Below are 16,811 nucleotides of genomic sequence, written 5' to 3' on the forward strand. Positions count from 1 at the left end.
TTTTTTTTTTTTCTTTTCTTTTAAATAGAGATTTATACCATATAAACATTTCAATGTTTCTAAAATCCTCGATAGAAATTTGTTTTACATGAAACGTTTCCAAAGTATTTATAAATGTTAGTAAAACGTGTGTATATCTGAAATCAGACAAATATAGCGTAAAATTGTTGGAACTCGTGAGATTCATTCTCGACAAAAATTTTGCTATTGTAAAATATACGTACGTTTTAAAATTTTTTACAGTTTTATTGGTTGCATGTATACGATTATACAGACTTTTATCAATTTTATCCACATTATGCCGCAAGAAATAGAAATTTTATCCAAATGAGAAAAATGAAGAGTACCGCCGTTACACTTGTACATAGAGATATACGTAGGATATTACCGTATAGCGTACAGAAGAGAATCGTATTTATATATGCATGTAACTAGTGAATGTTTAAATCTGTATACCGTTGTTGTTATAATTATTAGGTAATTAATTAATGTAATATAAACGATAACCAAAAATCATGTTGAAATATCGTAACGTATAGTTTAGAAAAGTTAGTTTCGCTGTAAATCATGAAACGACAGTGTAATGTTTTGTTTGCCGCGTACGTTCTTAGATCCAAATAATACTCACGCATAGTTGTATCATTGATGCTAAACTTATCAGGATACCCATGTTTTCACGGTGTGCCGGTGTATCTTTTCAACAAACAGATTCGTTAACCGATAGTGGTTCTTCGTTTTTTAAATGCTGAAACACGCAGAAATTGTGTAGGTGAAACTAAAAACATTGCAATACATATATAACTCTAAATTATACTATACCATACCTACATGCATATATCTAAATCTAATGCATTAATTAATTAGATAAATAATACTTTCGAACAATAATTCAACGTACAAAGGTCTTTTATATTTGCATAATTTAAATTGTATTTACGACGTTGTTATACAACACATAAGTTCCAGTCTATATCTTATACGATATTAATTACAATTCGGTAATCGAGGTAGCGAAAAAATAATTGAAATAATTGTGATATGGACTAAGACTTATTGGGTATCAATTCAGTTATTAAATCAGTTCCTAATCACGAACCACCATCAATATCTTAAGCTACGATTAATTGAAAATAGATAGAATAATAATGCGTACAGGCAGTAGTAGATAATTATTTTTGTTTACTAAATCTACTACTAAAACTATTTTGTTTAACTTGCGATAATCGATCCAACTATTTGTCTGTCAGAGGCTTAAGTTATGTAATAAGAGACCTATTTTATTATCTATAATATAGAAAATTAAGGATTCTGTTATAATATCTGTAAATCCTTAAGGTGTTTAATAAATATTCATAAATGTCAGATAAGCAATAAAAATGAACAAATAATAAACATAAACGTAAAAGTTTAAACGCTCGAGACGCGTTATTTTTCCCTTATCTGACGTATATGAATTATGATTTTAATATAATTAAAAATAAATTTACAACAGGCAATAAATTATTTATGTATAACGTTAAAAATCAAAACTTCTATATTCAAACTTTTACACATACATATGTTTAGCGTTATAAAAGCACCGAATTACGTGGACAATGAGTACAACCCAACATACAAATATTTGTATAATTAAATCTCGAATTTTTTTTTATTCATCAACTATATCATGTAAGCTCTTTGTGGTACAATTATAGATAGCATTTAGTGTTAGATTCTTTTTTTATACCTGAGACATGTATTCGTTATTTTGATTCTTACTTCTTTCTTCTTTTTCTTCTTATGGGATTCATACAACATACATATCCGTAAGATGTAACGGAACAATTCGTAAATTTCGCGCGACATTGTTACTATTATTTAAGCATATATTAGAAATCCATTATCCACAATATCGTGACGATTTGCATCGTATCAACTTCAGAATTTATTATAAAACATCATAGCGACATGTATCACATTATAGACTGTAACTTTCGATCCCAATATACAAATCACCATAATAAAAACTATGTAATATTACTGAGTATGGAATGCAAATTAATCGATTTAATTGAAACTGAATATGTATATCGATCACTCGTAAACGATCGAATTCATGAATTTAGAAACATCGATTAAACATTATTTGACATTTAACATAATTAAGTTGTTTGCTGAAAATGTTTAAAACGAAATTTGTTTTTTGCTAAATTTATCGATTATAAAGTTCGTATGTGTAACTTTCTATACTGGTAATGCATGCAACATTATGTATATACGTATACATAATACAAAAATAAATAGTTTTCAATGACACATCTCTACGTTATCGGAAGTTTTCTAAAATTATCGCGTAATTGGCAAAGCTAATGGCAAGTAATTTGATAGAAAATGGCATTGTCACTGAATATACTTATTATGATAATTTTTATGTCTTGCCAGGTTTGAAAATTCATTAAAAGTGCCTGTTTCTATTAATAAACGAGCAAATAAAAAACGACGCATATCGAAAAGTAATTTAGCATTAAAATATTGAATGAGAAATAACAATCGGCAATGACAACGGCTTTTCTAAAATTGTTAAATTAAATTAGGAATAGATGTACGTATACATGTACGTCAATTGTGATAAAGCAAATGAAAACAACTAAATACGATGCAAGTTTATAAATAAAATGAAATTTCAATAATTGGAATTGTATACGTAGAGTAATTTACGTAAAATTTCCGTTCTAATCATATCGCTAAAATGTGAAAACCATCGTACGGTGTAAGCAAGTAAATTGTACATATTATTCAGAGAAAAGGCACAGCGAGAAATATAATGATAGAACGCATGCGCTTGTTTTCTTTGTCGCGAACATAAGTGGCATGCACATATATCGCAGAGGTATATTCGTGTGTACATGAGAATAAAGAACGAAAGGAGAAGATTGCATCGGGTGTGCTTACGTTCAATAAGATTCGTCGATGTCGAATGTGGTGGGTGCTAGATGATCGATGGGTAAAGCAAATGAAACGACAGGATTTGTGGTTGGTACCGCGAGATGTCGTGAGTTTAGGATACTACGAAGCAGAGAAACGCCGCGCGCGGCTCGCATAGCTCGTCGGAGTAAACACACAAGTACGATTTTGGACGACAGGCACCTCGTGCGCTGCCACTGGCAGATAGTTGGAGAGGAGGTTGTGTTGAAAGAGGAAAAGATTGGAAAATAATATCTGTTAAAAGGAAGTGTTTGTAAAGTTGGATAAGAGATCGGTGAAGGGTGATGATATGTGACGGGGATAGAGATCGGCGGTGAGGGCATTGTCGGTGAAGGTACATATTGTCAAGACGTTTCATGTGCGCGGTGCGGGCGCGTGGTACGCTCGAGGCGGCCACAAATGAAGAAGTGGGAAGCGACGGTGAGGGTGGTAGAGAGGGAAGATGTCGAGTGGCTCGGCCTCGAAACTCGTGAACGGTGAGAATAAGAAGGAGAACGTTCACTGGTACGAGTACGGGAATAGGAAAGAAAACGAGAGCGGCGCTGCTGGCAGCACTGCCTTTTCCATAGTTGCTTTAGCTGGTGATACTAGTAACGCTACTACTACTGCTACTGCGACCACTACTTCTACTACTACTACTTCTTCTTTTACTACTACTACTACTACTACTACTACTACTACTACTACTACTACTACTACTACTACTACCACTACTACCACTACTACCACCACCACCACCACCACCACCATCACCACCACCACCACCACCACCACCACCATCACCACCACCACCACCACCACCACCACCACCACCACCACTACTGCTGCTGCTGCTACTGCTGCCGCTGCTGCTGCTGCTGCTACTATTACTACTACTACTACTACTACTACTACTACTACTACTACTACTACTACTACTACTACCACTACTACTACTAATACTAATACTAATACTAATACTACTACTTGTACTACTACTACCACTACTATTATTACTGTTGCTGCTGGTGGTATTGTCAGTGTTGGTGTTGGTGCTGGTGCTGGTGCTGGTGCTGGTATTGGTACTGGTACTACTGGTTCTAGTGCTACTAGTGAGAGCGGTAGTGGTAGTGGTGGTAGTCGTTGTTCCACCAGCAGTGATAACGGTGACAGTGGTAGTAATAGTGGTGTCTGTGTTACCGGCTTGACCGCCGAGGGCGTCGTCGGCGTGGAGTTTTGTGACGTGAATTCCGATCTGAAGATACCGGAGAATCAGGGAGCGATACGTAATGAAAAAGATGTGAACACAAGAACGGAATACAGTGAAATCGAATTTGAAGAGACGTACACCGGAAGGTGTATCGGGACGCCAATCGTCAATCTCACCACCACTACCACTACCACCACCACTACCACCACCGTCACCATCATTGAGCACGACGATCGAGCGACTACGGCCGTTTCTGCTCCTTGTTACGAAGAAGACGAGGAAGAAGATAACGAGGAGGACGACGACAACATGGTCGCGGCGATGAACGAACACTTGTCTACCACGTCGGCGACCAGCGGCGTTCGAAGTAACACGGTCTCGACTACCAGCACCACCGTTAACTCTGTCGTTAACCAGAACAATAGTTGCTCCCGTACTGAATTCGAAAACGTCGACGAGGATGGTAAACCAGCCGCTGGAATACTCAGTTTTCCCTGTGATTTCGATCACATGTACGCCAGCATGACAGATAGCGGAGCTCCGGCAGTAGCCACTGCCACCTCCACTCTTGGTGTCAGTCCTCTTCGAGGTAACGAACCACGTCAGAACGATCTCACAGAAGTGAAACATCTTAAGGAACTCTTGCTTCTTCATCTTGATTTGATTCAACAACAATCCGAACAAATCGTGACGAAGGATAAGCTCTTAGCAGCTCTACGACAGGAAAATGAAACGGTACCTTCCTTTCCTTTGCTTTTAATCTTCTCGTCTCAATGTTAACGCGTATCTCAATGTTCGTGTTAATTTACAATTATTTCATTTCCTCTGGGATTCTCTCTTTTTTGTCATTTCTTTTACTACTAATTTACTATTACCACGCGAGCTGCATGTTTCTGACGATAAGACGCATTGCAAAGTACCCGCGTTTATGTCCGTGTGTCAATATCTTTGCCCTTCCCATTCTTTCAACTCTGCTTTCCCGGTTCTTATTCCTCTTTCTTTCATTGGTCACTCGAACGTGAAGGTCAGACGTAACGTTACCGCATGATGGCGCTGTTTTGTATAGAACCGTAACTTCGAAACAACAAGCACGTTATACATATGTAACTTCTGTTTGTTTCTCGCGGGCAATCTGCCTTTCCGGTGACGATACTCTCACTATGGAAAATAAAACATCTTTAAATAAACGGATTTTCTGAAAGAATCGATCAATTTTCGCGACGCTATTGTCGATAATATCACTCTCGCTAATACTTTGTTTTATCTATACGTGTATATGATCAATTGCGAGAATGATCATGCCTGGGATTCGGAAAGAAATCAAAACTCGTCCGACCTATCGTTTGTTGACAGTAAATAAAGTTGTTTAAACGAATATTGCGTAATTTATATGATTATTCATTTGTGAATGTTTGTGTTTCTGAATGAAAAAATGGAAAAAATAATTCATTCTAATCTTCCTACATGAATTTTTGTATTTAGTTGTATTTACATTTTCCGTGCAATGTATGGAATATATTCATCGTGTTTATTATTATTTAAGTAATAAATCTCGATTTTATATTTGTATTTAATTAATTGATTAAATGTTTAAATTTATATTTGTACAATTTCAATATATCAGAACTATAATTTTCATTAACATTAATGCTGTAGAGATACCCGTTATTTTGACGGAACTTACTTATAAATGTGTGTCTGTGTTATAGCTTAAGCTGCGGTTGGAGCGTATGGACAGGCGTGTAAATTTGCAAAAGCTCAGATCAGAAAACAATGAAAATTCCATTGCGTCAGAGCACATAGGAGCTTGCTCGTCTCCAACTATTAATTCTGTGAATGTGCCATCGACTAGCGAACTTCACAGGAATATTCAATCTGAGAACAGTAATTCTCAATACAATGAAAGCTTTAAGATACGTTTAAATACCAGTGGTGGCATTACCACTGTCAAACAGGAACCAAATGATAATCAAAGTAAGCACGAGACAAAAATAGAAACTGGTAATGATATTAGATTAGAATGGGAAGAGAAGAAGAAAAGAAGAACAGACTCAACGTCGCTATCCAGTGGAAGCAAAAGGAAAAGGGGTGTTTCATGTTCGTCTACTATTAGCAACGACACATCCTCTACGGTACAAGATAAGCCATTAACTCAAGAAAACAACAGGAAAGCTGATAGGAAAGGGAAGCCGTTGACAAAAAAGGAATCCTTCCTTACCACAGAGGAACATTATTATACAGCTGTTGGAGATCCCAATTATACGTTAAATTTAAAGGAACCTAATTTAGTAGAAAGTAATACCTCGTTAGAAGTTCCAAATTGGAGGGTAAAGATATATACAAGCTGTTATACGATGGAAGGAACTGAAAATTTGGATGATGAAATTTTTAACAAAAGACATTTAAAGTTAGAAAATGATGAAAGGAGGAGAAAAAGATGGGATGTACAAAGGATAAGGTTTGTATCGTGTTACCAAAGTAATACCAAAGTATCGTTACTGTATTTTATTTCCTTCCAACCGTTTCATAATGTTTCACCGTTTCAATCAAACTTATACATTATTAAGTAAATTTTTGATTATTAAGTAAATTTTAATAGTCAGATGAACTTCCTTTTTTAGAGAACAGAGACATATTGAAAAATTAAAACAAAGACAAGAAAGACAGAATCATCAAGCAACGTGTTACAATACTAATCATACCGGGCCTTGCCCGTCTGCTGTTGAAGAAGAAGCTGTATCGTCGTTATGGCCTGATGTAGAACAAATACAGAGTCTTCAAGTGGATCCCCAGTTACCTGTTACTGCATTTGGTACTCCTATTCCTAGTTTCACCCCAAGGTAAATTAATAATGTATTAGTAACTATGTCCTACACTTGTACTGAATTATATTGGTTATATCATTTGTTTTATAATTACAGTGAATTTTCTTTACCTTGGTCAAATATGTCACGATCGAACAGTCGTCGTCCAAAACGATCAACAGGTAGAAGAAAATCTACTAGAAGATAAACGTTTTACGACAGTGGACAGGATTATTTTTGTCTTACCATTTTTAATCTTTGTTATAGATATGCTCCCTCATATACATCTGTTTTTTTCTTTTTTCTAAAATCATATCTTTTTTATTACATGAAATAGGAGCACCAAAGATATTTTTATTACCTTTTTTTAAAACAAAATTCAGGAAAGATGACTATACTTCACAAGAGTACCTATAATACAATGCTTTTTATTTCTTACTTACTCATTCGTGTTTATTAAAGCTTGATCAAAAGATATTGATCTTATAGTTTGTTCAAATCTATAAGAATCATTTTATTTGTACGACTGTAATTTGATATTGTCGCAATTTTGTAGAAATATTCATTTATTCAATTTTAATTAATATTTATTAAATATACTTATAAAATCTTATTTGGAATTGTACAGACTACAACGGACATAAATAATCAGATTAAGTGTATTTTCTTGCAATTAACTGGATAAAATGTAAATTTAATTAAACATGCAGAAGGTCAGATGCGTTGAAGATATACATACTTCGTGATAAACTATTACAAAATTAATATTATATACAAATAATGCAATCAACTTGAAATTTTTCGTAGCCCTTTTCTTTGGTTTTGGCTGTAAAACTAATTGGTGTCAACAAATATGTTCCATGATAAACATCAAAGATTCAGTAAAATTACGAATTGTTTATGTAATTTTTTTTTTTTTTTTTTTTCTATGGATAGTGCAAAAGAAAAGTGGGTACGATGTCCGCTTGAAAATATTAAAATGAAATAAACTGCTTTAATAAATTTCTTTTCAGTTTTAACATCAATTACTAAAGATATGTCTTTGTTCCATCTTCTTCTTTTCTATACTTTTCTATTTCATTTTTAATTTCTTTCTAAATTTTACCCTAGCATTTAATTACAATTGTCGAAAATTTTTTCAGTAAAATGCACTAATTTATTATGCATGTACTTCAATTGCATTATACTATTTTATCATACATGACAAGTAATGGGGTACTCAATTCAACCGTCCATAAGAGATGGTCAGCATTTCGTAAATTGAAATGCTCGACGTTAAAATACGGTGAACATAGCGATTATAACTTGTAAATAAAAAGAAACATCTTTCCAATTATACATAAGTTTTTGTTTACTATTTTATTTATAGTAGTGCGCACTACTGATGAGTAGACATCAAATGATTATATTTTGTTTACAATAAACAGAATAAGAACGAGTAGCGTCTTTTAGGTACGTTAAGACATAGCATAGAATTATTTACGTTGTTCTCGTTAATTCGATTTTACGCATTGAAAGCTTTTTCAAGTATACCAAAGACGTAAAATAATGTCATATACTTTTCTGTTTTAAAACTAATAATTTCATAAAACATATATGTGTGTGTGTGTATCACATTTTGATACACAAAATCTCATAACATTTATAAATATTATAATTACTATTTGAAACAACATAAATTTTTGTGCTATTAACATTATTTGAATTGTATAAAATATAATTTTGAAAACATAAATGAATGCCAGGCATAAAGTAGTACCTCTTGTTAAGTTTTAACGATTACATAAATTGTTTCGGAATTTCGTGATATTGTTGTGACTTTCGAATTAACGAGATTGTGACAGCCTACGTAATTGTCATGTGTATAGCATGTATATACGTTTACTTTATTTTTTGTGTGCGCGCGCGCGCGCGTGCGTGCGTGCGTGCATATGTCTGATATATCGTATGCGTGCAACTATAAAGAAATGTATATGATTTTAACTGGATCGATGTATATATAGGGTGGCTCATTTATTTTGATCATGCAAAACATTTCCGTCATTTTTAATGACAAAGAGAACTATAGAAAAAAAGGTTGTTTAGTTCAGCGTAACAATTTTTTAAGATCGCAGTTTTCAATGCTTATGTCTTTTTAATGAATTAAAAACATATTATAGGGGATACTTTTCAATGATAAAAGAATCGTTATGAGTTAACTTAATTTATATTTTTTATCACTTTACTACTTTCGATGCATAACAAGCACAACTTGAGAAACAACTAAAGTTTTATAAACTGTGGTCTTAAAAGCTTTATTGCGATGATAAAAATTTCTTCTTTGAACTAGACAACTTTTTTCATTTTTTATTTTTGTATAATATTAAGGTATTAAAATAAATGAATCATATATATAAGGGAATGAATGACTGTATGCGTGTTTTACAAAATATATTTATTATATTGTGTACTATATATAAATATTATATATTATAGTACACATATTATTGCTCTACATACAGGTCGTTCCATAAGTAGTGGATCACTGCTTAAGATTATTCATAATAGTATTAGCAATATAATTTTAGTCGAATATTTCGGCTATCACAGAGGTACAAGAGGTACAATTTACATTCTAAATGTATTTCATATATTAGTATGCGAATCTGTTTGTTTCTAAACAAAATGAAAAGATATTAAAATAAATAATGTATAAAATAATAAGAATAAGGAGAGAGAGAGAGAGAGAGAGAGAGAGAGAGAGAGAGAGATAAAGAGAAGAAAAAGGTACGATCCATTAGCAACTTATGAAATGACCTGTATATAATAGAAATTATAATTTAGAAATAAGAAATGTCAAATAAATAAAATTATTTCTTACAAAAACATTCTGATAAATGCTAGAAATTAATTATCCTATAAATAAATCGAAGTTTTCAATAAATATTAGGTGACGCGTTGTGATGTAAAATTTTGCATACAGAGTAAGTTAATTTTATTACGACACAATATCGATTTATAATTTTTCTATTGAATATAGTCAAATTTCTTTTGAAACCTGTTGAAAACTCTTTTCGAAAGGAGAATTAGAAACACTTTCTGTGTACAATAGACGGACCCGATTCGTCGTATTCTTGCTTAGAAATCCACATTTGTTGGAAGGTGCTTAAACTGGCCAAGATCGAGCCACCGATCCAGACCGAGTATTTCCTTTCTGGAGGCGCGATTATCTTGATCTTCATTGTAGACGGAGCCAGTGCCGTTATTTCCTTTTGCATCCTGTCCGCAATACCTGGATACATAGTGGTTCCGCCCGATAAGACCGAATTGGCGTATAAATCCTTACGAATATCGACGTCACATTTCATAATTGAATTGTAGGTGGTTTCATGTATTCCACATGATTCCATGCCGAGGAAGCTTGGTTGAAACATTGCTTCTGGACACCGAAAACGTTCATTTCCAATAGTAATTACCTAAAAACAGCATCAATTAGTTCATTAATTTGAACATTTTGCTCTCAAACTCTCAGTTCCTGAATAACCATAGATCGTTAAAAAATTAAACATTATATATAAGCCAGAATTACCTGACCATCTGGTAATTCATAGCTTTTTTCGAGGGCACTTGAGCCAGCGGCCGTAGCCATCTCCTGTTGAAAGTCCAAAGCAACGTAACACAATTTTTCTTTAATATCTCGAACAATTTCACGCTCCGCGGTCGTAGTAAAAGAATATCCTCTTTCCGTTAGAATCTTCATGAGATAATCTGTTAAATCGCGGCCGGCCAAGTCCATACGTAAAATTGCATGCGGTAACGCATATCCTGAATCAAATAGCAATTATAATTAATATATACAGGATTCTTCAACTTTTCGATCTTATAACCATTTGAAAGGATATTGTCATAAACTTTTATTAAAACTAAAACTAACGCTACATTTGCGTACATTACTACCACGTGATATGTGACAATAAAAATGTTCATTCTGAATGTTCAAAAAAAATGTTCAATTTCCGTTATTCGTGCAACATGTATTCATATACAATAAAATGAATACCTTCTTCTCAAGTATTTTATACAAGTTGTATAAATTAGATGAACTTTAGTTTTTAGACAAATTTTACAAATAAATGAATTAAACGAATTATATTTTTCGTAAATACAAATACATACGTAAAGGTATGTACTTTGTCGCGATAAAAATCATGACGTAAAATCGTATAATTTTTTCAGGAAACAGTTCTTTTTCAATTAACGTTATCTGTACACAAATATTATATATACAATGATATCTCGGATCAAATCAAACGAACCGTTTTGCTTTTGTAATATTCATTAAAAAAAAAAAAAATGAAATATAAACGAAATAATATAATTTGCAGAAATAATCATCCTATCGATCGAAATGATAAATATACATGTATAATGTATATAATGACACGTACCCTCGTAAATCGGTACTGTGTGTGAAACTCCATCTCCGCTATCTAGAACAATGCCTGTAGTGCGCCCTGAAGCGTAAAGCGATAAAACAGCTTGTATAGCGACATACATTGCCGGAGAATTAAAAGTTTCGAACATAATTTGTGTCATCTTTTCTCGGTTAGCTTTAGGATTCAAAGGAGCCTCGGTCAAAAGAACAGGATGTTCTTCCGGAGCGATTCTTAGTTCGTTATAGAATGTATGATGCCATATTTTTTCCATATCGTCCCAGTTTGTTACAATGCCGTGCTCGATTGGATATTTAACAGTTAAAACACCCCTTTTACTTTGTGCTTCATCTCCCACATAACTGTCCTTCTGTCCCATACCAACCATGATTCCCTATATATCATTTTTTTTATTGTTTTCAGAACAAATAAATAATACGATAAGTATCCATTCTTTCTTATAAACTTTGAAACAACTTGATTTTACAAATGTAAATGTATTGAATTTTAAAAATACGATAATTTTGAATGTTTCACGGTATTCCGATATTAAGTTGGAACAAATATTATCTTATACTGATATAAATGTACAGTATGTACTAACAATTTATAATAGGTCATATTTAAGATATTGTTAGTTTTACCTGATATCTAGGTCTTCCAACAATGGAAGGGAATACAGCACGTGGAGCATCATCTCCTGCAAATCCTGCTTTGCACATCCCTGATCCATTGTCTACTACTAAGGCTGCTACATCGTCGTCACACATTTTAAACTAAAAGTATTTATGTCGCTCTTCTGATCTTTGTAGGTATAAAAGGAAATATTAATCTTGGTTGCCAAAAACAGCGAATAGCTTATTTGTTTGACTAGATTTTGCACTACCTCGACAGTGCATTGACTCTTCTAATATTGTTTCTGCTGAAGAATGGAGCTGCTTTATATTAATGCCCCCTCTTTTACTACCTCTATGCATTCATGCCTGTATATTAAACAGTTTCTTGCACGTCAATGAACTAGTGTACATTTCAACTAACATAATGCCAGCTAATACAATTTAAGCTAATATAAAGCAATTTTTGGTTCTAACATTTTTATAATTACCAACAAATATTCCCCCTATTCATATCTAATCTCTCTATTCAATCTAAATGCCAGTTTTTTATTTTCAACGTTTGTTATATTTACAGAATAGAAATTGTTAGCCAAAAAAGAGTTTAACTTCTTTAGTTTCTTAACAACTTCTAAAATCTATATGACAATATTAATCCTATACTTAACAAAACTGCCGAAATGAATATTTTTAATGAGAATGCTTAATCACTTTTTAACATACGTATACTAATGAAAAGATTATTTCTAAATTTTCACAGAGTTTATATATAAAGTATAGCATAAAAGGTATTATCTCGTCTCTTTGGCAATATTAAATCCTTCCTAACCAAATACAATTTGAATTGTAATAATCCATAATAATCCATTTATATTTATGAATAAGCAAATCTTATTTATCAATGAAAGCGAAAACCAACTTATAAGTTCATTAAATACAAACGAATTGATAGTATATACAAAATGATATAAAGCTTATATAATAGAAAAATATGTTATTTTTATTGTTATAAATATGTATATCCAGTTTATTTCAAATTCTAACTTTGTGGAAACATTTCTTATACATAGATGTACAGATGTGAGTAATTTTAATAATAGAAACAAAATATGTATCTTACAAATAATTTGTCTTTTATGATACGAAGTATTATTTGCATACTTAAAATACATACATATATCTCTTTTTCGTTAATTTAGCGAATGCTCTAGTTTAAAATGCAGCTCGTTTACAATTAAACAGTTATATACATAGCATCTGTTAAAGAAAATTTCATGCAATTACTAGGAATTTTCGTTTAATTCGTCCTCAAATAAATATTCATAATTGTATTTAAAAAAATGTCTGTGTATGTGTTCTACAAATGTTTATTTTTATTTTAGCTTTATTTCATTTCAGTTAATTATTTACAGAAAATAGAAATTTCAGTTTACTAAGTCTTCCAGAATTAACGCATTTTAGAGATTCACTGTTCCATAGAATGACCACTATACAGAATCTCGTTATAATCGGTGTATTACATTCCTTAATTAACTGTTCGACTAATGTTTATAATTAGGCCGTGAAATTAAGTATCTAGTTTGATTTTAATTTGCTGTGTATCCTATTTTCAATCGTGTTTTAGGGTGGAAAAATGACAAAAAGAACGTAGTACCAAATTTATTACAAATTATAGAATATAGATGTGAATATTTTTAGCTACATTTTACATGGAGTACTACTTTTCCATCATTTTTCGTATCCTCTTAATAATTAAGTTCTTTTTTACATTGACTAGTCTTTAATTTCTGTATCTACAGATGAATGTACAAACATAAAAATATAATCAACACATATATATTTTTAATTTATGAATTTTATTTATCCCAAAGACCAATTTCTTTCATTCTTGTTTGGAAATATTTTTCTAAAGCATTAGCACATCGATAGTACTCGGTATCAGGACTATTATACAAGCGACAGTTAGTGAAAATTCGTGTCATGTCTGCAATAAATAATCTTCTTGTAACATAATATCTAGCTTTTAATCGATCGGTCATAGTTTTGAGATCTGAAAAGTAAAGTTTGTCATTCTTTCCCCACTTTGTACGATTTATTATGTTTTGAACTTTTGTACTCAATTCTTGTACTCACCCATTGGATATTTAATATGATCGTAATAATCTGGCACTTCGTTCTTATCCACAGGCTTTAAAAATGGCCATGCTGTACTATGATTTTTTACGCTATTTAAAACATTTTTTAACGCATTATACAAAGAATCAGTGATATCCAAGCATGCTTCCATTGGTTCTGGCCCTTGAGTTCCTTTAGCTACTCCTCTTGTTCTTGTCTGAGTATAACTTTTCCAACCAGTTTCACGAATACCAGGTATAGATTCAACTGGAATTCCCCTAACACCTTCTTTGAAACATGTTAAACCAGGATGAACTTTTTGTATCTCTTGTTGCCTTTGATGAATCAACTTTTTAATAATTTCTTTCTGTTTTCGTATCACAGCCGTAAATTCAGTATACACAATTTTCGCATTCAATTCGCAATGCATTAATGTTGCTCCCTCATAATCCTTAATATATCCTTGATACATTGACCGAGGTAATTTTATATCTTTACTAAAGCCTTGCTTTTTGAAATATCCGATTGCAAATTCATCGGCGAATGTAAGGAAATGTAATATATTATTTTTTATATGATAGTCTTTAAGCATGTTCATTAAGTGTGTACCATAGCCTTTGACTTGCTCTTGGCTTGTAACAGCACAAAATACTATTTCTGTAAAGCCCTGAGTAGGAAACATTCGAAAACAGATACCACCAATTGGTCGACCATCTTTTATTAGAGCTAGTGTTTTATGCTTCCTATAAATAAAGAAAGTATTATAAATCGTGAAAAATATATCCATTTTATTATCCAGGTTACTTACGGATCAAAAACTAATTGAGATATGTATTCTTTTGGCATTCTAGGTAATTGGTGGCTAAATACGTTATGTAATCCAATTAACCAAAGCATCGTTTGTTTAGAAACTGGCTGCGTTAAACTGTTCCCAACCACGTGAAATTCTATAATCTTTCTGCTTTCCTCAATCTTAGCAGTTTCATCTCGTGGAACATTTGGTGGAAATACTGCGTCAGGCCCGCACATGTAATTAGGATCGTTAATAGTCGCTATAATTTCAGCAACTGTTTCTTCTGATAAATCTTCAAAAATTTCTTCGTTCTTTCTTCTTTTTACGTCTGAGCGGCCTTCGGAATGTGATCTTTTTTCATGAATTTTCTTCATGCCAGGACTTATGTTAATTGTTGTATAGTTATCTTTATCATTTGGTGGAACTGTGACTTTTTCAAATTCACCGGTTCTCCTTCCTTGACTTGTTTTTGATTCCAACGCAGATTGTAAATAAGTAGGAGGTACTTGTTTAAAATCAGGATCCCAGATCGGAGAATTATCCGAATAAATCTCTGCTTCTAACATTGATAGGAACCTTAAATTGAATAGATATATTACATATGAGATATATACGTTATATATCTCGTCGATTAATGAAGTAACACAAATAAAATAAAAACAGAAATTTTTACATACTTCGGAAAATGTGTTAAGACTATTACTCTTTTCTCTGGTGCTAATTTATCTCGTTCACTGTGACATTTATCTAGCAATTGCCTAGAAACTGGCTTAAAAACAGCTTGGACAAACGTTCGTCCAAAAACTAGAGACGTATCGTAATGAGGTAATGAATCACAAAATGCTGGTATATGACAAAATACAAGCCAACGAGTATGATTAATTTTATATGCAGGAGCTTCTTCTGCACTGATCGTGCCTCTTCTAGCACTGAGTGGATCAAAGTTCCAATGGTTCAAACAATGCAGAAACATCTTAGCCATATCGCACATAGCTTGCATGTCTCTTTGCGGCAAGTGACCATATTTATAAGCAACAAAATTCATTACTGCTTTTGCTATACTAGGTCGTTCAAAAGGTGGTTGTCCTAAAGGACCTTCTATCATAGGTTTAGTCATAGATTGTATACATTTTCTTAAAAGCTTGTATAAGTAGAAATAAACTTTCTTTGTGTCAGGATCTTCTTCTTTCTGTAAACCTAGAAAAATATTGTCAGCGTCTATAACCATACATAATAATTTATTGACCTCTTCTTCTGATTGATTAGTCAAATGTGAAACATGATTTTCTAAAACATGCTTGCAACTTTTACAAGGGTCAAAAAAATTTATAACAGGTTGTTGTGTATCATTTTTAGAAGATTTAGTTAGTAATTGAGAATTCTTCCATCCAATGCATTTGCAATCTTCAATTTTACAGGCGCTATATGTTGCAATTTTTAATATTTTTTTCATTTGTGGTAAATTTAACATATGTTGTTTCCTTTGTTGGATTCTTTGTAAATTATTTTGTCGGCTGCTCTGTTCCTGTGGTCTGACAGTATTTGATTCTCTACTATTTCCTGCATGTTGTGATGTACTAGTTACACATTGACCAGTTTCCTCTAGCGACTGTAAAGTTGAGTTACGATTTCCTTCTTCAGTTGTCATACTTTCCCTAAATAAAAGGGTGAAAGGAAATAATTTTTGGCTTTATATAAAATAAGAAAGCGATTAGCTTTTGAAATGAAAATATGTAAATAAGGGATGCATCGTAAACTTACACCGCATCAATGATCCTGTAAATGTATAAATTGTCTGTTAATGTTGTACTGTTAATAGTAAACAATACTATTATTGTATATCTTTGATATAATTAAATGTTATGAAACTAGAGAAAACATTCATAAAACAGATATAACACTTATATTTGTATGTAATAT

General features: G+C 32.5%; 3 protein-coding genes across 3 annotated transcripts; 1 reads left to right on the plus strand and 2 right to left on the minus strand.

The window, feature by feature from the left end:
* Nucleotides 1–1,830: 1,830 nt before the first annotated feature.
* On the plus strand, nt 1,831–8,300 carry LOC139995425 (uncharacterized). Its single transcript, XM_072018879.1, has 4 exons — nt 1,831–4,888; nt 5,863–6,611; nt 6,775–6,993; nt 7,075–8,300. Exons 1-4 carry the CDS (start codon nt 3,407–3,409, stop codon nt 7,163–7,165), a joined length of 2,541 nt encoding a protein of 846 aa, XP_071874980.1. The 5' UTR covers nt 1,831–3,406; the 3' UTR covers nt 7,166–8,300.
* A 1,614-nt stretch (nt 8,301–9,914) lies between these two features.
* On the minus strand, nt 9,915–12,941 carry LOC139995437 (actin, clone 403). Its single transcript, XM_072018902.1, has 4 exons — nt 12,014–12,941; nt 11,385–11,763; nt 10,526–10,761; nt 9,915–10,412 (listed from the first exon to the last, which is right to left on the minus strand). The coding sequence occupies exons 1-4, from the start codon at nt 12,137–12,139 to the stop codon at nt 10,023–10,025; spliced, it is 1,131 nt and encodes a 376-aa protein (XP_071875003.1). The 5' UTR covers nt 12,140–12,941; the 3' UTR covers nt 9,915–10,022.
* A 391-nt stretch (nt 12,942–13,332) lies between these two features.
* On the minus strand, nt 13,333–16,792 carry Gcn5 (Gcn5 acetyltransferase). Its single transcript, XM_072018880.1, has 5 exons — nt 16,653–16,792; nt 15,569–16,546; nt 14,907–15,467; nt 14,117–14,841; nt 13,333–14,033 (listed from the first exon to the last, which is right to left on the minus strand). Exons 2-5 carry the CDS (start codon nt 16,537–16,539, stop codon nt 13,840–13,842), a joined length of 2,451 nt encoding a protein of 816 aa, XP_071874981.1. The 5' UTR covers nt 16,540–16,546; nt 16,653–16,792; the 3' UTR covers nt 13,333–13,839.
* Nucleotides 16,793–16,811: the final 19 nt, after the last annotated feature.

The sequence above is a fragment of the Bombus fervidus genome, chromosome 16, assembly GCF_041682495.2.
Source record: "Bombus fervidus isolate BK054 chromosome 16, iyBomFerv1, whole genome shotgun sequence".
NCBI lineage: Eukaryota > Metazoa > Arthropoda > Insecta > Hymenoptera > Apidae > Bombus > Bombus fervidus.

Bases quoted from the DNA above. Each gene is read 5' to 3' on its own strand.
- LOC139995437 (XM_072018902.1), bottom strand. From the start codon at position 12,139: ATGTGTGACGACGATGTAGCAGCCTTAGTAGTAGACAATGGATCAGGG. The intron at 11,764-12,013 runs GTAAAACTAACA...AATGATATATAG, and splicing joins TTGGAAGACCTAGATATCAG to GGAATCATGGTTGGTATGGG. The intron at 10,413-10,525 runs GTAATTCTGGCT...TGCTGTTTTTAG, and splicing joins ATGAATTACCAGATGGTCAG to GTAATTACTATTGGAAATGA.
- LOC139995425 (XM_072018879.1), top strand. From the start codon at position 3,407: ATGTCGAGTGGCTCGGCCTCGAAACTCGTGAACGGTGAGAATAAGAAG. The intron at 6,612-6,774 runs GTTTGTATCGTG...TTCCTTTTTTAG, and splicing joins TGGGATGTACAAAGGATAAG to AGAACAGAGACATATTGAAA. The intron at 6,994-7,074 runs GTAAATTAATAA...TTATAATTACAG, and splicing joins ATTCCTAGTTTCACCCCAAG to TGAATTTTCTTTACCTTGGT.
- Gcn5 (XM_072018880.1), bottom strand. From the start codon at position 16,539: ATGACAACTGAAGAAGGAAATCGTAACTCAACTTTACAGTCGCTAGAG. The intron at 15,468-15,568 runs GTATGTAAAAAT...ATTCAATTTAAG, and splicing joins GTCTTAACACATTTTCCGAA to GTTCCTATCAATGTTAGAAG. The intron at 14,842-14,906 runs GTAAGTAACCTG...CTTTATTTATAG, and splicing joins TCTCAATTAGTTTTTGATCC to GAAGCATAAAACACTAGCTC.